The 24,621-nt window shown below is 40.6% G+C and overlaps 1 protein-coding gene across 4 annotated transcripts in view; it reads left to right on the top strand.

Moving 5' to 3' along the window:
- The first annotated feature begins 7,342 nt into the window (after positions 1 to 7,342).
- PHACTR2 (phosphatase and actin regulator 2) overlaps positions 7,343 to 24,621 on the top strand; it is a 137,679-nt gene continuing 120,400 nt past the window's right edge. For all 4 annotated transcript variants that reach the window (XM_065931227.1, XM_065931229.1, XM_065931228.1 and 1 more), the window contains exon 1: positions 7,343 to 7,585. In XM_065931227.1, coding sequence (XP_065787299.1) covers positions 7,540 to 7,585 — 46 coding nt within the window. In that variant the 5' untranslated portion in view covers positions 7,343 to 7,539. The remainder of the gene's footprint in view (positions 7,586 to 24,621) is intronic.

Here is a 24,621-nt window from a genome sequence, read left to right as displayed (position 1 = left end):
AATGTCTAAAGTTGTCATTCTTTTCTTAGCCGGAGTTCTCCTTTGTCTGTGTGTATTATTACCCTGTTAAAACTAAAATCTCTCAGAATTGTCCAAACAAAAGTTATAGGAAGCATTTGGTGACAGTTGCTATAAAGTAACATTTTTTAAAAAGTAAACACAGGTTGCATATACAGAATTTCAACTGAAATTATAACATTCTATTGCTTCCTAGTAGTTATGTGTTTCTAAATAATCTGACTTTCACAAAATGTAGCCAAGTTTTGGAGTAATACAAAGTTTTTTAAAACTTGAAGATATTCTAGAAAAAAACCTACCTTAATGCTTAAACACTTTTGCACACCAGTGTTTAGTTTCTGAGTTATATACTTTTTTTTTTTTTAACAGGATTACTAGAACCTCTTGTGTTAAAAATAGACTTCTAACTTAAAAAATTGCCCTTTAGCACCTCCATCAGAGAAAGGGAGAAAAGACAGTTTTCTATTCTTTGATAAATCTGATCATGGTAGGTAGGAAGAAAATAAATGACTAAACTGATACTTTGAGATGATCTGTGAATAGCTGTTGTTTCTTCTCACCATTGTATCTAGAAAACAAACTGCATTACATGCTTAGTGATGTTCAACTCATTGCGACCCCATGGACTGTAGCCCTCCAGGCTCTTCTGTCCATGGGATTCTCCAGGCAAAAATACTGGAGTGGGTTGCCATTTCCTCCTCCAGGGGATCTTCCCCACCCAGGGATCCAACCCGTGTCTCTGACATCTCTGGCATTGGCAGGCGGATTCTTTACCACTGAACCACCTTACTAAGTTTTAATTACTAAATTTAATTTCCTTCCCACTAGAAGAAGGTTTTTTGTGTCTATAATTCCCATTACTCAGGCAAACGTTGGTCATTCACTTGATCTCCATGGCCAAGTTCAGGAATGCTGTGTGCATGCTCAGTCGTGTCTGACTCTTTGTGACCCCTGTGGACCGTGGCCCGCCAGGCTCCTCTCTCCATGGGATCTCCAGGCAGGAACACTGGAGTGGGTTGTCATTTCCCTTTCCAAGTTCAGGAATAAGTGTAACCAGTTAAGAGAGCTTCACCTACTTGTACATGGCCACCACCAACCACTATGCTTCCTGAACCACCATTGCCCTGATCAGCTACCTCATCTTCTGAGCTCTGCCTAACCCTTTCCCCAGCCCTGCGCCCCTGCCCATCTGCTGGTATCTCACAATGGGGTCCTAGCAGACATCATCTGGGAGAGAAGACATCTAGGATGAGCTCTCATGGATGTGTGCTTTGAGGGTAGATCTCACTCTTTCTCCTACTCCAAGCTAGATTTGGCCACTAGAAAAGCTTGTCAGTGACCTAAGTTACAGTATTTGGTAATAATGACTGTAGTTATTGTAAACTGTCTCTCTGGCCACCAAATTGTATGTCTACAATTTGGACTTTGACCTAGTAGGAAAGGACTTTTCCACAAACAGATTGCTAAAGTTTAAGTTTATGTCCACTTTTAACTTTTATCTAATATAATGAATGACTTCCACCCATGAAAAGTGCAAGTGTCACTCGGGTACCCCAGATGGATGACCTTAATAACCCACACATTGGACAAGCCTGTGAAATCTGTGTTACAGGGGAGAATGCTTGTAAAACTCAAGAAGAGCAACCTCTGTCAAAAGGCAAACAAGTTTCAGGGAGAAAATTCTCTCTAATCCACCCAATTTAATTTCTTTCCGAAAGTAAAGAAAAAAAAATCACAGAAGATCCTTCAGGGGTTAAAAAATATTTAGACTGTATTGTAGAAAAAATCAGTAGATGCTGTCAATCTATATTTTTAGGAAGGTTTAACATACACTGTTCCACACAGTCAGTCATGATATAATTTGATGACCGCATACTATAAAAGATGAAATGGTGCTATGCTGAAGACAGCCCATATAGGCCAGTTGTTATATTTCCAGAAATCTGGCAAACAAGGTGATATACTCTTGCAAGCCAGTTGACCACTCATTGAATTGGTCATCCTGCTGCTGCTGCTACTAAGTCACTTCAGCCGTGTCTGCCTCTGTGCGACCCCATAGATGGCAGCCTACTAGGCTCCCCCATCCCTGGGATTCTCCAGGCAAGAACCCTGGGGTGGGTTGCCATTTCCTTCTCCAATGCATGAAAGTGAAAAGTGAAAGTGAAGTTGCTCTGACGTGTCCAACTCTTAGCGACCCCATGGACCACAGCCCACCAGGCTCCTCAGTCCATGGGATTTTCCAGGCAAGAGTACTGGAGTGGGGTGCCATTGCCTTCTCCGTGGTCATCATAGGAGTATTTATGTCATAGAAAAACTGTAAGCCAATTCTTGAGCATTTACCAGGATGTCACTGGATAAGAGACTGGTTTAGAAATATAGAATGAAGAGCAGGACCAATGGGATAGAAGCTGAAGATTTATGAACAGATAGTTTCCTATGAGGTAGATGTCAACACTAATTTTCTTTAGCACTTTTATAAATTCTCTGGAAAGAGGTAACACACAGAGAAATGTCCATTTTTTTTTAAGATGACATTAAACATTTGCACAGTTAAACTATAAATTCAAGGAAATAACACCCAGAACTCTTAGTAAAATTGTGAGTTGGCTCAATAATAGCAGATGAGCTGTAATAAAACAAGAAAAAGGGAATTGGGGGAAGATTATCTTAACATACTCTTGTTAGATGATAGATTCTAACCTTTATATTTTGACCTATAAATGAAATTTAGGGATTTCTGTAGACTTCTTCTATGTTCACTAATATAATCTGTTAGCTGTGATAAAAAGGATGTTAAAACACCATGCCTCATCGGAAGCACTGGAAACAAAATAAACTGTCCCACCCTTATAAAGAAATCTTAATGCACACTTCCTGCAGTTTTGGTTGACATGCTTCAAGGATAATGTAATGGAACTGGAAAAATTTCAGAGGAAAGTGTGTAACCCGATCGAGGGATTATAAGAATCCCAGATGAGGCTAAGATTATATTAACTAGCAAATCATGAAAGGTTTTGAATAAAGTAAATATAGATGGATTTAGCAAATCCTGAAAGACCAGAGCTATAGTATACCCCTTTGATGTTTGAAATACAAATTTACAGAAGAACTAAAAGGAAACACATTATTGTTTCTCAAGGAGGAGTAATGATAGCAAAAAACATTGTACCTCAAAGTTTGGCTTTTGTCAATTTCAAAGAATATCGTTATATTTACATATAATGTAAATGTACCAAACAGACGGAGCCAACTCATTGGAAAAGACCCTGATGCTGGGAAAGACTGAAGGCAAAGGAGACGGGGGTGGCAGACGATGAAATGGTTAGATAGCATCCCCGACTCGATGGACATGAATCTGAGATAGTGAAGGACAGGGGAGCCCGGTGTGCTGCAGTCTACGGTGTCACAAAGAATCCAACACGACTTAGTGACTGAACAACATCAACATATTCTAATATGCAAAATTTCCTGTATATTGTTTCTGATCAGTGACCTCTCCTAACAGTTAGGCTCTATCGATAGAAAAAGGAGTGAGACGCTTCCTCTTCTCAACCTCGATTGAGAGAACACACAATCTGCCTTTTTATGGTTGTTGTTGTAGTTGTTTTTTTTTTTATGGTTGTTGTTTTAAGGCGATTTCAGGGAAGAAACAGAAGAGCCTTTATAATTGTTTTCTTTCACTGCCGAACCTTCGTGTAGAATGTGTTCCCAAAGCACAACAGTTTTCCACTTTATAAGGAAATTTAGTTGGGATTAATTTCGTTGTCCTAATTAGAACTCACAGTTTGGTTAATCCTCAAATTCACTGAAAACAAAAAAGTCAGGGTTTCTTTATGGCACTGATCCGCCAGCTCTGCAGAGGCAGTTCGATTGGACCGAGGTCTCTGAGGCTTTGGTGACCCTACTTAAGCATCCCACCCACCTCTCCTGGCTCTGCTCCCAGCCCGGCCACCACTGCAGCCCCCCTCACCTGCCCTCGGGCTTTGGGAGGAGGGAGCACCTCTAGGCTAGGTGTTTTTGCTCAGGAAAGACGTCAGGCTTCCTGGGGGCATCAGGCTTTGAGCTCCACCAGGGTCTGGCCGGCCTGGCACCGGGCCTCACCCAGAGATGTGCCTCGTTCGGCGCCTCTCTGTAAGGGCTGTGTTTGTGTTAATCGTTCAGTTCTGTCTGACTCTTTGTGACCCCATGGACTGAAACCCACCAGGCTCCTCTGTCCGTGGGATTCTCCAGGCAAGAATACTGGAGTGGGTTGCATTCCCTTCTCCAGGGGATCTTTCCAACCCAGGGATCGGACCCGAGTCTCCTGCATTGCAGGCAGATTCTTTACCTTCTGAGCCACCAAGGAAGCCCCCGGAAGGACTAGGGAACAATTTTGTCATTGTACCAACTTTACCCAGTTAATTCACTTGAGAAACTAACCATTTCTTACTTTGTCTAGAATGATGAATGTGTAGCAGAGTGAACCATAGGGCTCCCAAAGTGCCTTTTTTTCCCCTCTGATATAAATATGTTTATAAGGACCTGGTCCAGTGATTCTTGGATGTGTTTGCTGCATCGAGATGTTAGGGATGGGGTTTGTATGCAGTGGGGATACAGTCTGAAAATGGGTCCCCCTCTGTGAAGATGGGAAAGGAGCTCAAAGTGGAGATCGGAGCAGTGGAGTTAAGCCAAACCCCTGAAGTGACCCTTTCCTCGTCACCCTACTTCTCTGAGGTTCTTAGGAGGGTGTTTTTCCAAGCCTGGTCTCATCTGAGTCTCTGGCAGGTTCACGTGTGAACCACATTAGACCCCAGTGACCTGAAGACTCTGTGTAATTGTTTCCTGTGTACACGTGAATACATAAATGCCAACATTTTAAATAATTTGAAAATGCCTTTGTAGCCATTCAAAAAAATTTCAGGGTTTCTTAAGAGTGAATTAGGAAAAAGGAAGTAGATAATTGATCATACTATTTTAGGGAAAGAGTTTTCCCCACAATAGAGGGTGGGCTATTTGGGTATGAAAAAATAGGGCAATTTATTTTAAATAATGAAACAGACAAGCAAACATCTTTCAAAAAACAAAACTAGGCTGTATGTGATCTTAATATTACAAACTTTAGGGAAAAAATTGCATGTGTAAAACATTAATAATTTATTATTTTATAAAATATACTGTACAGATTTATTTTGAAAAAAATTTTATTGGCATATAGTTGATTTACAAAGTTGTGTTAGTTTCTGTTGAACAGCAAAGTGAATCAGTTATACACAGCCATATATCCACTCTTTTTAAGATTCTTTTCCCATATCGGTCATTACAGAATATTAAGAAGAGTTCCCTGTGCTATACAGTAGGTTCTTCTTAGTTATCTATTTTATATATAGTAGTGTATATATGTCAGTCCCAATATCCCAATTTATCTTTCTCTTTCCCTCTCCCCTCCTCCCAGCAATAATTTTTTTTGATTCCACATATAATCGATACCATGATATTTGTCTTTCTCTGACTTACTTTACTCAGTATGACAATCTCTAACTCCTCCATGTTGCTGCAAATGGCATTATTTTGCTGTTTATTATGGCTGAGCAATATTCTGTTGTATATATCTGCCACATCTTTATGCGTTTCTCTCTTAATGGACATTGAGATTACTTCCATGTCTTGGCTACTGTAAATAGTGCTGCAGTGAATATTAGGGTGCATGGATCATTTCAAATTATGGTTTTCTCTGGATATATGCCCAGGAGTGGATTGCAGGATCATATGGTAGCTCTATGTTTAGTTTTTTAAGGAACCTCCATCCTGTTCTCCATAGTGACTATACCAATTTACATTCCGCCATCAACAGTGTAGGACAGTTCTCTTTTCTCCATACCCTCTCCAGCACTTGTCGTTTGTAAATTTTTTAATGATGGCCTATCTGACCTGTGTGAGGTGATATTAATCTTACTGTAGTTTTGATTTGCATTTCTCTAATAATTATATACTATATAGATTTTTAATAGTTCAGAGTTGACAGCCTGGGATAACCTAAAATGTGAAAGCTGTGGCAAGTGACCTAAAAATAGTTTTTAATAAAATACACTTTTAAGGGAAGGGAAGGGATAAATTGAGAGATTGGGATTGGCACACACACGCTACTGTATATAAAAGAGATAACCAATGGGGACCTACTGCATAGCACAGTGACCTGTACTCAATACTCCATAACGACCTATGTGGGAAAGGAGTATGTGTGTATGTATAACTGATTCACTTTGCCATACAGCAGAAACTCACACATTGTAAATCAACTATACTTCAATAAACATCAGTTAAAAATTAAAATATACACTTTTTTTGGAATCCCCTCCTGGTCCAGTGGTTAGGGCTTGGCACTCTCACTGCCAGGGGTGGGGGTGGGGTCCAAGATTTTATCTGTAGTAGAGGAGCTAAAATCCCATAAGCCTGGCTGCCCAGCCCCTTCAAAAACAAATACACTTCAAAAGCTTTTTAATGAAATATATAGGTTCATAAAAATGTACAAATCATAATATATGGTTCAATGAATTTCCATTAAGTGAATCACATTTCTGTAACCACCACCCTAATGCCATATCTATATCTACCTAGCGATCTATAGATGGAGATAGACATGGCATGGAGTTCTCATCAAATACCAAGAGTATTTCCTTGTATTCATATTTTAAAGAAGTTAGAGGTTAAGATTTAATTACAGTAGGATTGAGTTTAACTTTTATGGAACTTTAGCTTCTAAAATAAATTACTGTGGTCTTCACCTTTTAAACACACAGTTTGATAGTCTCACAGTGATTCTTTTGGATATAGGAGAGGTGAGCATCTCAGAGTTTAGATGGCAGAGAGCAAAGTGTATGCTTTGTTGATCTGACACATAGACCCATCATTCAGATTTACTGTTCAACCTGATTGAGGCCACTAATACTGCAAAATTCTATTTTTTAAAAGGAAGATTTTTAAAACGAGGAAAAAAATGCACACGTAACAGCAAACAATGAGAGGAAGGAACTAACTTTCTAGAAACAAATTTTCTTAAATTAAGTACCGTGACTAAGTACTTTAATTCCTTTTCTTCCAGCCCTAAAGGATCATTTGCCAGTGAACCTTTTAAGTTTAATGGGGAGTCGCCCGAACTCTCTGCTCTTGGGGCGTTGGGGGGGTTGCGGGGCTCACAGCCCCCGCAGGCGCGGCCGGACCAGCCCGAGCCTCTCCCCTCCCCACTTCCTCGCCCCCCTCATTCCGCCGCCCCCGTCGCCCACTCCCCCTCTCTCCTCCCCCGTGACCCTTGACCCCAGCTAATCTGCATAGAGGAATGACAGGCATCCGCTGGGCAGGATCCGCCGCGCCGGCTGCGGCCGGCCGGACCGGGAGACCCGCGAAGGGGGAGAAGGTGAGGGGACTCGGCGGGCAGCTCCGCACCGACTGGGAAATGAACGCTTGGAACTCTGTCTGCGAGCGGACCCATGATCCTAGGACCGAAAGAGCCGCGTGATCGCCAGAGCTGGCCCCGAGACCCGAGACATGGGCCAGACCTCGGTCTCCACGCTGTCCCCGCAGCCCAGCAGCGGTGAGTCCGGGGCGCGCGCGATGCGCTCCCGCCGCGCGGGCGCGGGACCCGCTCGGGGCCGCGAGGGCGGCCGAGGGCTCCGCGGCGGGCCGGGCTCTGGCCGCACCGGCCGAGTCCCTCCGAGAAACCCGAGAGGTAGCGCTCCCCCAAACTCTTTGTCGTGGAAAAGTGGAATGCCTTTTGGGATCCAGCCGATTTTACCTTAAAGGCACAGGCTCCATTTTCTGTCGGAGATGCCTCGCTTTCGGGTCGGTCTGAATCACTTCTGAGCCTGAAATTTGCGAGAAACGCCATATGCGTCTTGCTTTGTTTTTAAAACGCGAAACTCAAAGAGCAAGATAAACGCGCCAACAGGTTTCTCTGTATTTACACTTGGCTTCTGAGCAGACTAGAACTGAATTCTTTCAAGCTTGTCAACTGATTTATGGTTTGTTTTTTCGGAGTAGAGTGCTGATTGCCCTCTCTTATCCAGGCAGAATGTTGAATACTTAGTAACAGAAAAAAGCTTAATTGTTTTAAATGATACTTTTTTATTAGACAGGCTATAAAATTAGGGGAAACTTCATGAACTCAGTTATCGAGTTTTATGGAAATGTGTGTAATGTTTCTGAGCTCTATTGCCCCGTTTGAAGTATCATTTTTTCATATTCTTAAAAAAAAAAAAAAAAAAAAGGAAGGAAGGTACGTATGTCTGGCGTTTCTCCAGTACTGTAGGGACAAACAAGCTTTTGATGGGGATACTTGTGCTTGGACAATGAGACAAGTTTAAAAGGTACTGTTTTGACATTTTTTTTCTATCAAGAATTAAAAAAAAAAAATCCTCAGAGGGAGCGTTTAAGTTATTTCTTGAGATATTTGATGCACTTTGCAAATTGAGTAAACATCAACAGGATCTTGCTGAAAGGAAATGACAGGGCACAGATGAAGTTTTTTTGTTTGTTTGATTCTTGTTTTTAATCAGTTCCAGGATGTCTCAACTCGATAGGATTCTACCATTCCAGCTTCACCCCACTTAGGTTTGTTTAGATTGCAGAACTTCACTCTGAAATACAATAAGATTTTGCCTCGGGAAAACCAACCCCTCTGCAAAGGAGAGAAATCAGAGTCCAGAAGAAATCACACCTTCCCTTACTGTTCATGACAAGGTTGTACAGTGCAGTTGAACAGAAGAGACTTCATATTGATAGTGTTTGGGGGGGGTTTTGAAGGGGAGTGTTGATTAGGATCTTAATCTTAGTATAAACTATTTTGTGCAATTAAGACTTACTCTCATTTGTCTTACTTTAAAGCAGAGTGACTTCTTTCAAGAAAGAGTTATATATTTAAATTTCTGCACTGGCAAAACATAGGATTAGATGAGTACCCTGGTATAATAGGTATAAAGTACTGCTCTGAATTTAGTTTTTTAGCCATACAGTATTGTTAGGGTTAATATGTAAAAAAGTGAATTTTGCTTTAATAAAAATCAAGGAATGTTACATAAATGATGTTAAGATGCAGAGTAGAATCCTAAAATGCAACCTCTTGGGTTGTGTGAGTGCTCAGTTCTGTTATAGTCTGCGACCCCATGGACGGTAGCCCACCAGGCTCCTCTGTCCATGGGCTTTTCCGGGCAAGAATACTGGAGTGGGTTGCCATTTCCTTCTCCAGGGAATCTTCCCGGCCCAGGGATTGAACCTATATCTCTTGTGTCTCCTGCATTGGCAGATGGATTCTTTACTACCGTGCCCTCTGGGAAGCCCTCCTAACTCTTACCCAGTACAGCAAAAAACACCCAGATTGCTATAATTCCTAATACACTGATTAATCACTTCAAGAGATTGGGCAGTTTATTAAGACAAAAAGTAACTTAAAAAATTATGCTTGACCATAAAAGATATTTCAAAGAAATATCTCATGGAATGGTGTTATAATTAAATAATAGGTTCTCTGTTTAGTTGATTAAAAGCTTGTATATATTGAAGTGACCAGTCCAGACATCGTGAGTAGAGGGTTTCTTGGTTTTGTTTGGTTGGTTTAGGGCTAGTGGTTGCTATGATTGAAGTTTTTTAATGGTTAAAAGCAGGCCGATTTTCTTATGATACCCACTTAGGTCCTCTAAGTGTATTATTATCACTCCATTTCCCTGAAGTTTTGCCATCAGATTCCAAATGAAAATGAAAAAAGCAACAGAAACAGAACATGTGGTTGCCATATCTAAGTTTTGTGTTCACGTTGGTGTTCTTCTCTGAGTCTGAAAACACCAAACCCTCTACTCTTCCAAGTATCACGTTGACTCCTTGTTAGCTGTTTGCCACTGGTTTCACAAGTGGTGTGAAGATACTTGTTCGTGTCATCTCAGTTATATACTAGGTGTTTCAGTCTAGAGTGGCTGCTAGGGGTTACAGTGGTGAAGATAATTACCATGTTAAATGCTTAACAGAATCCGAGTCTAAGGAGTCAATAGTAGCGCAGAGTCCAGTCGTTTACAGCTGTTGCTTGACATGGTCTTTTGTAAAAATCAGCTCTGTGGGCGACAGGTTAGCTTGCTTCTCATTTTCCATTTCTGGCCCTTTTGAGCCCTTCAGTTTAGGATCGCATTTATTTCTCTGGGTTCTAAGAAGACCAGTGATAATGAATTATTGCTGAAAACATGCAATTAGAGTCATTATTTCTATTTTTTTTAAAATAGCTTTATTGACATATAATTAGCATACCATTTTTTAGTATTTTCACAGTGTTCTGCAACCATCAGTCCCTATTCCCATCCTTCTCAACCCTCCATTTCTAGACCTAATTAACCACGAATCCACTTTCTGTCTCTGTAGGAAGAATATATGTAAGCGAGATCATACAACACAACATGCCTTTCGTGACTGGCTTCTTTCACTTAGCATGATGTTTTCAAGGGTCTGCCGTGTGTAGCATGTATCAGCGCTTCATTTGCTTTGTATTGCCTAATGATATTCCACTGTATTATACATCCATCAGTTGGTCATTTCAGTTATTAATATTTTTACTTCTTGTCTCTGAATGATACTGCCATGAACTTCAGGTAAAAGTTTTTCTTGAATATATTTTCATTTCTCTTGGGTAACAGCAGTATTTCTAGGCGTGGAATTGCTGGGTCATATGTTAATTCTACATTTATGTTATGTTTTAAGGAGCTACTTGTTTTGCAGAGTGGCTGTACCATTTTCCATTGCCTCCAGCAGTGTATGAAGGTTCCAGTTTCTCTGTGTCCTCATCAACATTTGTTATTATATTTTGATGATGGCTATCCAATAAGTGTGAAATGTATTTCATTGTGATTGTGATTTGCATTTCGCTGATTACTAATGACTTTGTGCATCTTTTCGTGTGCTTATTGACCATTTGTATATCCTCTTTGGAGAAATGTCTATTCAGATCTTTTGCCTAATTTTAATTAGCAGTTTGACTTCCTATTATTGCGTTATAAGAGTTCTTTGTATACTGGATACAAACTCCTTATCAGATAATATGATTTGCAGATTTTCTCCCCTTCTCAGAGCTGTCTTTTCACTTTTCTGATCCTATGATTTCCAACCGAAATTTTTTATTTTGTCCAGTTTATCTATTTTGTTGTTGTTTGCATTTTTGGTTTCCTTACTCAGAAACCATAGCCTAACCAACAACAAGATTTACACATATTCTTTGAAAAGTTTTGTAATTTTAGCTCATACATTTAGGTCTGTAATACATTTTAAGTTAGTTTTTATGGGTAGTATGATAGAGATTGTGTTGAACTTGTAGATTAATTTCAGTGATATTGTTCTCTTAGCAATGAAGTGGCTCAACCCATAAAGGCAAGGAATAGAAATGGACAGTGTCTTTCCATTTAATTCAGATCTTTGATTTCTTCCCCACAATGTTTATTAGTTTTCAGTGTATTAAGTCTTATCATTCCTTTGTTGAATTTATTGCTTATCAGTATTTTTATCACTTTGTGCTATTAAAATAGCTACTAAAATTTCATTTAAAAATGAAATTGCATTCTTATTTCATTTTCAGAATGTTGCTTGCCAGTGATAGAATATGGATTTTTTATATATTGGTTTATATATTGATTTTTATATATTGATCTTGTCTCCTGTAAACTCGCTAAACTCAGTTTTTTAGTCCTAATAGTTCTTTAGTGGATCCTTTAGCATTACTATATACAAGATCATATTATACACAAGATATATATAGAAGGTCATGTGCAAACAGAGATTTTTACTTCATCTTTTCCATCTGAATGTCTTTTCTTTTCCTTGTCTAATTGTCATCACTTTTTATACAGTATAATGTTGAGAAGAGGCAAGAGTGAATATTCTTGTCTTGTTCCTCATCTAGGGAGGAAAGCGATCAGTCTTTCAACATTAAGTGTCATGTTAGCTGTGGGTTTTTCTTAGATGCCCTTTATCAAGAAGTTCCCTTTTAGTCTTAGTTTTGAGCATCTTTATCATGCAAATGTTAGATTTTGTCAGAGGCTTTTTCTTTGCCCTGATTGAGATGATCATAAGGGTTTTGTCCTCCATTCTATTAATATGGCATATAACATTAATTTCAGATGTTAAACCAACTTTGTATTCCCGGGATATAAAGTCTACTTGGATATGATATATAATCCTATTTATATGTTGCTGGTTTTGATTTCCTATTATTTTATGAGAATTAGATTTATTATTTCTAAGCACAGGCTAAACAAGTGTGTCCCCAAATAGTGTGGCTTCCGTGCCCTCTAACCTCATGCCTTAGAAGAGTTGAGACGCCTCGTATTCTCATTGCCAAGTACAGGGCATAATAGATTGGATACAAAAGTTTGTTGAGCATATGAATGAGTCAACAAATATTCTCAGTGCAGTCTGACTACTTTAAGCCAATGATTATGTGAATGAGAGTTTTGTATTATTTTTATTCTTTTTAACTTCAAAAATTGCATGCTACTCTGGCTCTGTTGTCGGAAGGATGGTATCTGCGCCTAGTGACTATTTCTTTCGGTCTTCAGCCCCACCCCATGCTCATTGTGAAACAGATCAGCTCTTGGGTGTTTTTGCATTATCCCTTGAGTTGAAAGGGCAGGCCGAACCTCTTTTCTCATTTTTAGGAGATGAGAGAACAAATGAATAAAGTATATAAGTTCACACCTAGGCCATGGTAGAACCTGTATCTCTCTCTGTTTCTGTAGTTTGATCAGAGACTTATTTTTGTCCTGCCCAGGATGTTTATCCATTTCCTTGCAAAGCCCATATTAGAAGAAATCATAAAACAAAAATTGATTGTTTTTCTTAATGAAAATAACATGCATAAAGTTCAGAAGTCAAACTGTAGAAGACAGTTCAGACAGGATAAAAGTGAATTTTACTCCTTTCTAGGCCCCTCTGTCCCTTTAAAATTATAACTAAGCATGAACAACTTTTCTTCACTCCAGACAGTTTCTCTTTATGTATGTATCTTTATCAAAATGCCAGTAAGAGTAGTATGCTTCCTGCTCTAGAGGCTGTTTTTTCATGCAATGTAACTTGAAAATATTTCATGTTAATGCTTTTAATCTATATTGTGATATGTGGATATATCATAATTTCCTTTAAAAAGAACTCTATTGTGTTTTTACATTTTGTTTGTGTTTTTATATTGTTTCTAGGTAGTTTTGTCTGTGTTAATATGAACAAAGTTGAAATGATCATCCTAATCCAAACTTCTTGCACTCCATGTACCAGTAAAATCATAGTGATGAAATTGCTGGGTTAAAAGATTTATATGTTTTATTTTGACAGACTTTGCCAAATTACTCCCTAAGGGCTGTATCAGTATATTTTCTCACTAGAGGAGATTTCCTTTTTCTGCCCTCTCACCAGCACTGTGTATGAGGATCTCTCTTGAAGCACCTGGTCCTTTGTGAGAAATAGAAGTCGCTCCCTCTGGGTGAGGCAGAACTGCAGGCATATGGTTTAACTAGCAGTTCAGTAGCAGGGCTTCAGCTCCAACTCACTCTCTTGTCTGGTTGGCTTTGCACAGTGAACATTCTTGCACAATTGTTGTTTAGTTGCTAAGTCGTGTCCGGCTCTTTGTGACCCCATGGACCATAGCTCACCAGGCTCCTCTGTCCATGGGATTTTCCAAACAAAAATACTGGAGTGGGTTGCCATTCCTTTCTCCAGAGGGTCTTCCCAACCCAGGGATAGAGCTTGCATCGAAGGTAGATTCTTTACCGACTGAACCACCCATATAGGACCACAATATTGTGCGTAATTAACTTAAAAAAAAAATCCTTGTAAATCTATATGTAAAAAAGTGGTATCTCATTTTGATTATAAGTGAAGTAGGATGTTTGTATTTCTTTTTCATTGAACTGCTTATTTATAGCCTTTCCTTATTTTATATTTTCTTTTCTCAAAGGTTTGTATGTCAAGATTAGTCTATAGCTATCATATATTGTGAATATTTTTCTGTGTTTTTCTTACCTCTTATGTTTGTTTGATTTTTTTAATATTAAAACTTCAAAATTTTATAGAGTCATACCTATCCTTTTCTTTCTTAACTGGAGTTATTAAGAAACATGTTTTCCTTTGCTGTTTTTCTCATATTTGACACTTAATCTCTGTATTTTATTCTCATTTAAAGTGAATAATTTAATAATATTAAATCCTTAAACTGCCTGACCAAAAAATCATCAGCAAATTGAAAAAGGAAATCATAAAGTTGACAAAAAATGTGCATTATATATAGAAAACAATGATTAATATTTTAATGTAGTAAGACCTTTTAAAAATCTGAGAGAAAAAGAAATCAGTAAGAAAAAATTAAACACTCAAATAGAAAACTGAGTAGAGAACATGAACAGAAATTTTTCAAAATATCTATTGGCCATAATTGTGAATTCACTATGAGTCAGGAATTATTCCAAGTGCTTTACTTAAATTAACTTTTTAATCCTCACAACATCCACATAGAGTAACTACCATTAATATCTGCACTTAAATTTTTAATAGTACATTTTATCTAACCCAATAAAGCTAATTTTATCACTCACCATGTAATCCAAATAAAGATATTAGTGAGATATTTTGCACTCTTTTTCATATTAACTCTTTAAAGACCTGTGTGCATTTTATACTTCTAACACATCTCAATTTGTATTAGCCTCATTTCAAATGCTCAGTAATACCATTCATGCTATCATAATAGAGCACATCAAAATGGTTCAAGGAAAGCCTTAGGCAGAATTAGAAGATGCCAGCACTTTGTCCTCAATGCTCCTCTTCTCTCTCCTCCGTTGAGACACCTTCCTGCTTCCCTTCCCGCCCCATGCCCTTGCCCTTCACACACTGACTCTGGGAAAACGAGAGCATAGGGCATGGAAATTCGTTGTGATTCAAACAGCCCTGGATATAAACCCGAAGTGCCGTTTCCTAGACCTTGTAACATAACTTAATTTGAGCTTCAGATTCTTCCTCAGGATATACCTCGCTACTCTTCATAGAGTTTCATATAGTTTAAGTGCAGTGATATCCGTAAAGGCATTTAACACAGTACTTGGCACTGTAAAAGCACTATGAAGAAGCTACTGTTAGTTTTGCTTTTAAACCATATCTGCCAGAAGGCAGTGTCTATTATTAAAAAAAAAAAAAGGATCACTTTTAGAATTTCGGGCACCAGTCACAAGCTTTAGAGGGTATTCTTTGAGAGGAGGAGAATAAATCAGGGATGTAAACAGATAGTGGGGGAAAGTATGTTACAACAGGGTGTCCTGTGAGATTGGTGAAACTTCTAGACTCTTCTCTCCTCCTGATACTATAAAAGGAAAATTAGGTCTTAAATCATATTTCATATGTTCATTCAACATAACAGTTATTTTCCTAGTGAAGACTTATTTTTTAGCAAAGTATGGAATAAACTATACTTCTGGTTTAGTTTTTTTTAAGCCAAGGAGCATACTGATTTTCCAAACTTGGGCAAGCTGCAGTCTCACTAAATATGGCAATGAAATCAAGACAAAAGGACAGACTCATGGATAATCTATAGTTGTTTAAACCTCACAGTTTTTCCTTCAAGGTAGGCACAGCTAAGTGCTGCTACATGAAAACAGCATAGTTCATACTGTGAATCACTGCTCTTTCAAAAATGAACAAAAATATACAGTTACTAAAATATACACTTCCCAGAAAGTGAACACAGTGTTGGCAAATTCAATAAACTATTCGCTGTGAGTCAGAGTGTTCTTAGGTATTTCCAAGACATACGGTCTCAATTGCAAACATATTGTCCTTGGTCTTCAGCCCATGTGATTGGGCACCGAGTTATCTGACAGTGACAGCGGCAAATGAGAACTATCTGAGAAGTGCTCGGGGGCTAAGCAGGCATCTGGGCAGACACTGGAATGTGTTTCTAAGTTACTTGGTGTGTTAATTTCCCAGGGCTACTGTAACGAAGTACTTACCTACCACTAACTTGGGGGCTTAAAACAGAAGAAGTGTATTGTCTTAGAATCCTGGAGGCTAGAAGTCCAACCTTAGGGTTTTGGCAGGGCTACTCTCTAAATCCTGTCGGGGATCCTTCCTTCCCTCTCCCCTAGCTCTTGGTGGTTTGCTGACAATCTTTTGTGTTCGTTGGCTTGCAGCAGCCTTCATTAACACATGGTGTTCTTACATTGTCTTCATAGCCGTCTTGTTATAAGGACACTGGTCATACTGGAATATCTACATTTTGCAGATGAGGACAGCTGAAGCACAAAGGTTAATTTGCCCACATTACCCAACCAAAGAAGAAATGCAAGTGACAATTTGATATAATAAGTAAAATTTAAGCAGTTCAGTTAAAAAAAAAAAAAAGGATGCCAGTGATCACGTATGAATTTAGTAAAGATTAAAAGGAATGATTTCTGAGAGGCATTGTCTTGTGGTAGTTGAAATTGGTACAGGATGTGAGAGCTGGATCATAAAGAAGGCTGAGCACCGAAAACTGATGCTCTCAAACTGTGGTGTTGGAGAAGACTCTTAAGAGTCCCTTGGACTGCAGGGAGATCAAACCAGTCCATCCTAAAGGAAATCAGCACTCAATATTCATTGGAAGGACTGTTGCTGAAACTGAAGCTCCAATATTTTGGCCACCTGATGCAAAAAGCCAACTCATTGGAAAAGACCCTGATGATGGGAAAGACTGAAGGCAGGAGTAGAAGGGGATGACAGAGGATGAGATTGTTGGATGGCATCACCGACTCAATGGACATGAGTTTGAGCAAGCTTCGAGAGACAGGGAAATGTGGGTGTGTTGCCGTCCAAGAGGTCACAAAGAGTAGGACATGACTGATTGAACAACAACAGTCAGGAGAGCAGCTTGGTATTATGTATTAAAAATCTTAAAATGTGCATATTATACTCAGACCCAGTATTTCCACTTTTAGAAGCATATTGTAAAGGAAGTAATTATTTGCTCACTGGAGCAATGTTTTTTGAAGCCCCAAATCGGAAATAACCTAATAGTCAAACAAGATAATTAATTAGTTGAGATTTGTTGTTGTCTAGTCACTAAGTCTTGTCTGACTTTTTTGCAACCCCATGGACTGTAACCCACCAGGCCCCTTTGTCCATGAAATTTTCCAGGTAAGAATACTGGAATGAGTTGCCATTTCCTTCTCCAGGTGATCTTCCTGACCCAGGGTTCAAACCCATGGCTCCTGCAATGGCAGACAGCTTCTTTACTGCTGAGCCACCAGGGGATCCCAACTGAGATACAGTCATGTAATAAAACTGGCCAGTTAAAAAATGATGTAAAAATATTTTTGTAAAGCGGTTTTCATAATGAATAGTGTAAGAATGTGAAAAAGCAGTTATTTGAAGTTATATAATTCTATTTTTAAAATATGTGCATGGAGAAAAATCTGCACAGGCAGAGAAAGAAGAAGTTCATTTATGAAAAGTATGACAGTCATGGCTTTCCTCTGCTTTGGACATGATCAAGGCCAGAGTTTCTGTGCGCAGCATCCACCTGGACCTCCTATCTAATTAAAGCCATAGCTGACCTGCAGGTGTATCGGTTTTTCTCTAGCTGTCATGGACTCTGACTCAGCTTTAAGTTCAATGACTGTTTTTCAACCAGTTTTACTATTTCCTGTGCATTCAGTGATGAAAACAAAGATATAGGTCCTACTATAGCCTATAGTAATGGAGAAGGCAATAGCAACCCACTCCAGTACTCTTGCCTGGGAAATCCCATGGGCGGAGGAGCCTGGTAGGCTGCAGTCCATGGGGTCACACACAGTCGGACATGACTGAGTGACTTCACTTTCACTTTTCACTTTCATGACTGGAGAAGGAAGTGGCAACCCACTCCAGTGTTCTTGCCTGGAGAATCCCAGGGACGGGAGAGCCTGGTGGGCTGCCATCTATGGGGTTGCAGAGTCGGACATGACTGAAGCGACTTAGCAACAGCAACATAGCCTATGGTAAACCTACTTTTTTAGGTTTAATTTTTTTTCTTAGTCTGTTTATTCATAATGCAAAATGTTAATCTGTTGGAGAAAAAGAAAATGAACACAAATTTGAACCTTATTACTTCTCTTTGGTCTGTTGCTCATCAGGTCTGGTCAGTGAGTAATATCCTAACTGGTTTTTTTTTGTTGTTGTTGGGTTGCTCAGTTCTGCCTGACTTTTTGCAACCCCACGGAATGCTGCATGCCAGGCTTCCCCATCCTTCACTATTATCTCCTGGAGTTTGTGCAAACACATGTCCATCGTGTCGGTGATGCCATCCAACCATCTCATCATCTGTTGACCCCTTCTCCTGCTGCCCTCAATCTTTCCCAGCATCAGGATCTTTTCCAATGAGTTGGCACTTCCCATTAGGTGACCAAAGTATTGGAGCTTCAGCCTCAGAATCAGTCCTTCCAATGAATATTCAGGGTTCAGTTCCTGTAGGATTGACTGGTTTGATCCCTTTGCTGTCCAGGGGACTCTCAAGAGTCTTCTCCAGCACCCCAATTCTAAGGCATCAGTTCTTTGGCGCTCAGCTTTCTTTATGATCCAACTCTCACATCCGTACATGACTACTTGAAAAACCACAGCTTTGACTCTGTGGACCTTTGTCGGCAAAATGATGTCTCTGCTTTTTAGTATGCTGTCTAGGTTTGTCATAACCTTTATTCCAAGGATCAGGCATCTTTTAATTTCATGGCTGCAGTCACTGTCAACAGTGATGTTTTTTAACCTAAATTTGTTTTATCTTCAGCTGTCTGAAAAGATAACAACTGATGGGCGAGTCAGACTTCATCCTTTGCTTACTTAATGCAGGAGGGAAGAAGATAAGAAACTTGAATTGTTGATCCTTTAATTAAGCCTGTTTAATTTACATAGAGGAAAGTTTCCAACATGTTTTCTTGTCCTACGGACTTTAGTGTAACTGACTGTGAGTTTCTATTGTTGGAAATAAAGAGTCATATTTAGTGGAGACTCAACTTATAGAAAAGTGATGTTGAGATGGAAATAGTCTTAAGAAAAGAAACACTTCTTGGTTGCTCCACCCCACCCCCATCTGAAGCAGGGGAACCAAAACTGAAATAGCTTTTGTTTCCCAGAAGGGAATGGGCAGATAATATGACTTCAAAGTTGGATCTGACTGTTATCATTTATGTTTATAAATTAACTCCTTCATTTATCTCCATTTCAAGGGACTGGATGTGTTTATTTGTGTAAGTCTTCTGTCAGATATAGCACTGGAAACCTTAATAGTAGGACAGTTTTGATATATTCCTACAAACCAACTCATTTTGTGAGGGGATAGTGAGGAGAAAGAGTGGCACCTTCATCTAACAAGCAGTTCCTGGAACTGGAGTAATTATGTGTAAGGTACCGGGCTAAACTTTGGGGGAAAGATTCAAAGATAAATCAAGCACAGAACTTGCCTATAGGGTCCGAACCAAGGAGACATTTGGTGAAGATGTGCAGAAATGGGGCTGGAAGGGAAAGGGACCCCAGAAAACTGTGGAGACAGACCTGGGAGGCTAAGAAATACAGAAGAGGAACAAGAATTCAAACTGAGCTGGAGAGGGCAGGAAGACAAGAGTGCAAGACGTGGAGGGGTGAGAATCATGGAAGGCTTTTTATTAAGTGAGAGAGATGAGAGCTTTTCTTTAAAGGGATGAATCTGCCTGCTGCTTGCAGTACTGATTTCATGGGGGTAGACTGAAGACAGGAAGTAAGAGGTAGACTTCGAAAATCCAACAAGTTGGAATGAACACCTGAGCTGGTAGGGGAGGTGCCTGGGTGATGCCCAAGTTTATATCAGCAACTCTGCCCTTTCTTCATGCTCCAGGCTCAGATAGACAACTGCCTATTTCACAGATTTGCTTGAATCCTTAATGCGCATCTCACAAGTAGTAGGTCTAAGTGGAAGACTTGATTTTGCCCTCCCAACCGGTTCTTCCCTTGACTTTCTACATTTCAGCAAAATAACCTCTTAACCACTCACTCATGCTAGCCAGAAATCTAGGATTCATCCTTGGGTTTTTCCCTTTCCTCTTTACATTGATCTATCAGAATGTCCTGCCCATTTTTCTCTGAGAGTAAATCTCAAAGTCTACTCACTTCTCTCTGTTGCTCTGTCTACCGCCACTGTCCAAGCCACCATCTCTCTCTACGGTCCATCCATTGCATGCCTAACCACAGAAGGTTTGCACTTGTATCCTGCTTCTGTTCTCAACCTTCTGCAATTCATTTTCCACACAACAGCTAAAGTAATTTTTTAAAAGCATAAATCATGTTACTTCTATACACAAGATTTTCCTATGACTTGCTGTTGCATTTAGAATGAAATCTGGATTTCACCCTGGCATCCTCAAAGCCATACATGATTCCATGTGATCCCTGATTTCCTCCCATCTCTCTGACTTTCCTGGTGACTCAGTTTGTAAAGAATCCGCCTGCAGTGCAGGAGACCTCTTGCAATGCAGGAGACCCAGGTTTGATCCCTGGGTCGGGAAGATACCCTGGAGAAGGAAATGGCAGTCGACTCCAGTATTCTTGCCTGGGAAATCCCATGGACAGAGGAGCCTGGTGGGCTACAGTCCATGGGGTCTCAAGAGTCAGACACAATTTAATGACTGAACCACCAACTCTTGACTTCATCTCCACCACTTTGACTCTCACCATCAACCCCAACAATTTAAGTTCCATTTCCCATCATCTCACAAGCTTGGCTCACTCTTACCCATGACTTTGGCAGTTGCTTCCTGTAAGTCCAGGAGATCTGAGACACTCTGCCTCTGGCTGTTTCCAAACCTGGCTCCTTCATCTCAGCTCCTGCATCACCCTCTTCACAGGGACCTTTCCTGCCCACCCCTCAGTCACACTTCTCTGCTCTGTCATTGCACTTATCACTCAGATTATCTTGTGTGTTTGTTTTTTCTTTGCCTCCCTTCACTAGGACCTAAGCTCCAAGAATGAAGGACTTACCTGTGTTGTTTACCAGCATGTCTTCTTCCTGTGAACAGGAGCATGTTAGTCACTCAGTCATGTCTGACTCTTTGCAGCCCCATGGACTGTAGCCCGCCAGGCTCCTCTGTCCATGGGATTCTCCAGGCAAGAATACTGAAGTGGGTCGTCATGCCCTTCTCAGGGGACCTTCCCGACCCAGGGATCAAACGCTGGTCTCTTACATTGCAGGCAGATTCTTCAACGTCTGAGCCACTAAGGAAGACCCTTCTTATTCTTAGATGGGTCTGGACACAAAAAACTGCTGAATAAATATAACTCTATTTGACCATGTCGTACATTAGTAGAGTTATAGGCCATGATTGGAAAGTTAAGTGCATCCAAGAAATTTAGAGTCATTTAAACTGATTTAGTATTTGCCTCCAATCTCTGTAAATACTGTGTTTACCATGTTAATTATTGGCTGTTCAGCTTGACACAGTCCTCTCCCAAACTCTGTCTCACCCCTGCCCCCACCCCAGTCATGCATTTCCCATCCTTTGATGATGCTCTCATCTTCCCAACATTTTTTCTATTGTCCTTTAGATTAGATCAGTATCGCTTATAACTACGTAAAAGCTGATGACAGCTAAGCCTTGAGGTAAACCGTAGTTCCTTTTTCCTTCCTGCATAGCTTTTGCTTTCCCTACTCATGTTTTGGCTGAGGATCCTGTACTCCCATCCCCAGACCTCCCCCCAGTTACATAGGTCTCTTCTCAGTGTGGCCCGGCACTTTCGTTATTCTTTCTTCTTTGAGAAGGTTATCTGAGGTCTTTGTTCCAATTTGGGCCCTATTTCCTCTAAATAGGAAATAGGCTGTTGCCCTGGCATCTCTCTTCACATCATGCTGGGGATTTCTACTATTCCCCTCTTCTGTTGGATCTCCAGATAGCTAGAGCCATGTCTGACTGTCCTCGCATCTATTTCCTGATTTTGGCAGAGCACGCAGATAGCTTCACGAGAAAAGCTCTTGGGGATTTTCTTTCTTTCTCTTATTTTTAAAAATTTATTTCTTTTACGTTTGGCCTCACCGTCTTTGTTGCTGTGTGCTAGCTTTCTCTAGTTGCAGTGAGCAGGGGCTCCTCTCTGGTTGTGGTGTGTGGGCTTCTCATTGCAGTGGCCTCCCTTGTTGCAGAGCATGGACTCTAGGGCAGGTGGGCTTCAGTAATTGTGGTACACAGGCTTAGTTATCCCACGCATGTGCCATCTTTCCCCAACCAGGAATCGAACCCATGCCCCCTGCATCGGCAGGTGGACTCCCAACCGCTGGACCACCAGGGAAGTCCCCTCTCCCTTCTTTAATTGCTTGTTTGGTTGCACTGGGTCTTCCTTGCTGCACGTCAGCACCTCAGCTTTCTCTAGTTGCAGTGAGCAGGGTCTGCTCTTTGTTGTGGTGTGCGGGCTTCTCATTGTGGTAGCTTCTCTTGTTGCAGAGCCCAGGCTCCAGATGCACGGGCTTCAGGAGCTGCACCACCCAGGCGCCATAATTGTGGCTTTAGTTGCTCTGCAGCTTGTGGAATTTTCCTGGACCAGGGACCAAACCTGTGTCCCCTGCATTGGCAGGCGGATTCCTATCCACTGTACCACCAAGGAGGTCCTCTTCACCTCCCCCCCAACTCCTGACTACTGTGGGAAATGAATTATTTTGCTTGCTCCATATTCTAGATGAGCAAAATCAGAATCTTTTGAAGAGGGGTCTTGGAATCTGGTTTTTCAGCAAGTGTTCCAGATGATTCTTGTGAGAAAGCTCCTTTGGAGATTAGTAATGTTCAGAGGGTGGCTTCAGATCAAAATTTCTTTGCCAGCAATGTGTCTCTTGTCTTGACTTGAGGTGGAAATTACAAAGCGTCCAGTTAAAAAACACTGATGTTCTGTACTCAGTGGCTTGATGGATTTGCTCATTAACATGTCCTGTTCAGAAGCAAATATTCCCATTTCCAAGTACAATTTTGGTGACATCTCATTGCCAGAAAATCTTACGTACATTTTATTAATATTATTAGCTGCAAAATAATTCATTTCCCACAGTAGTCAGGTTTGAGCTAAATGTAGTTACACTGGAAGGGAAAGAGGCTTCAGAAGGTCAGTTACTATTTAAGGGAAAGTCACAGAATTTCAACTCTGTTGCCTTTTCAGGAAGACCCCTGTGAACTTCATTGGAGGTAGCTGTGGTCTAATTACTGAAGGAGGAACCAAAGTCAAAGAACAGGGCACTGGATGAAAACAGGTGTTTAATAATGAGTGGGAGGAATTGTAAGAAAGATTTGACTGAAACATATTTCTGAAAAGAAGGCTGTGTCCTTCAGAGATGTGGGCAGCAAATTCTGAAAACTCCAAAAGGAAGCAATCGTTTATTTAAAAATTCTTTTCATATGTTCCCTTTTGGAAACGTTTAGCTTTTTATTTTTGCCTCTGTACTTCAGGGGTCTTTCCTGTCAACGGTGGGACTATTTGCAGTACCTTGCCCATTGTGAAGTAAATTCTAGTCAGTTCTCTTAAAAGCTTTTTCTAAAGAGTATGTCAGGCTCTCCGAGGAAGGCCTCCGTTGACTGCCTGAGGTGTTCTGAGGCGGGCCTGCTGAGTTGGCCTTGGACCTTCCTTCTAGAATAAAAATGCTTCTGACCATAGCTGGGTAGCCGCCACAGGGCTGAGAAGGGGCGATGTGACGGGACAATTCAGGATTGCTGTTGCCGATTCCATCTATTTTTGTGTTTTTCAAAATTTCCTCTACATCTGTAAAGTTTGCTTGTGCTGACGTGCCAGGCTGTCTGTGGAGGAGCCGGCTGAGGATGGAAACTTGGAAGAAGGAGTTAACGGAGCTCACGTCGAATGTTCCTGTGGGCCAGACTGCGCTGAGCCTCATTTTCCTAACGTCTTCTAAAACGGAATTGTATACATATGTGCGCGACTGGTGTTCTGTCTCTTGGAAAGTACTTGGCTGCCAGTTTTTGGAAAGAAAACATGAAAAGGATAAAATCGAACTGGAGATTTGGAAAAGAATCTAGAACTGTGCACTTTTAGAAAACCGACCCCCTCTTGAGTCATCCAACCACAGAATATCAGAACACTTTATACCTCATTTTCCAAACGATGATGTTTTAATTTACAAAGCCGCCATCCAGTCGGCACAGCAGAAGTCTTTAACGAAGCTTTCTTTTCCCCTCTTTTCAGTGGGGAGAGGTAGAGGTGAAGTTGAAAGTCATGTGACGTTTTCAGTGCTTTCCATGTGTTCCTGGGATTTTTCAGGCAGGAATACTGGAGTGGGTTGCCATTTCCTCCTTCATGGGATTTTCCCACCCCAGGGATCGAACCTGCGTCTCCTGCATCTCCTGCATTGCAGGTGGATTCTTTACTGCTGAACTGTCGGGGAAGCCCATGAATAAATAGCTTTACAGACAATAGTAAATGTCTGTGTTAGTTTGCCAGGGCAGCTATAACAAATGATCACAGACAAAACAGCCAAAATTTCTTTTCTCAGTATTGAGTCCAAGAACTGAGGACTCAGAAGTCCAGGATCAAGGTGTGTTTTCCTCTGAGGCCTTGTAAGCGCCGCCTTCTCCCTGTGTCCTCATGGGATCTTTCCTCTGT

Source organism: Muntiacus reevesi, chromosome 3 (assembly GCF_963930625.1).
Source record: "Muntiacus reevesi chromosome 3, mMunRee1.1, whole genome shotgun sequence".
NCBI classification, from domain to species: Eukaryota; Metazoa; Chordata; class Mammalia; order Artiodactyla; family Cervidae; genus Muntiacus; species Muntiacus reevesi.
Note: the sequence above shows the minus strand (reverse complement) of the source record. Positions and strands in the feature narration are given on the sequence as shown.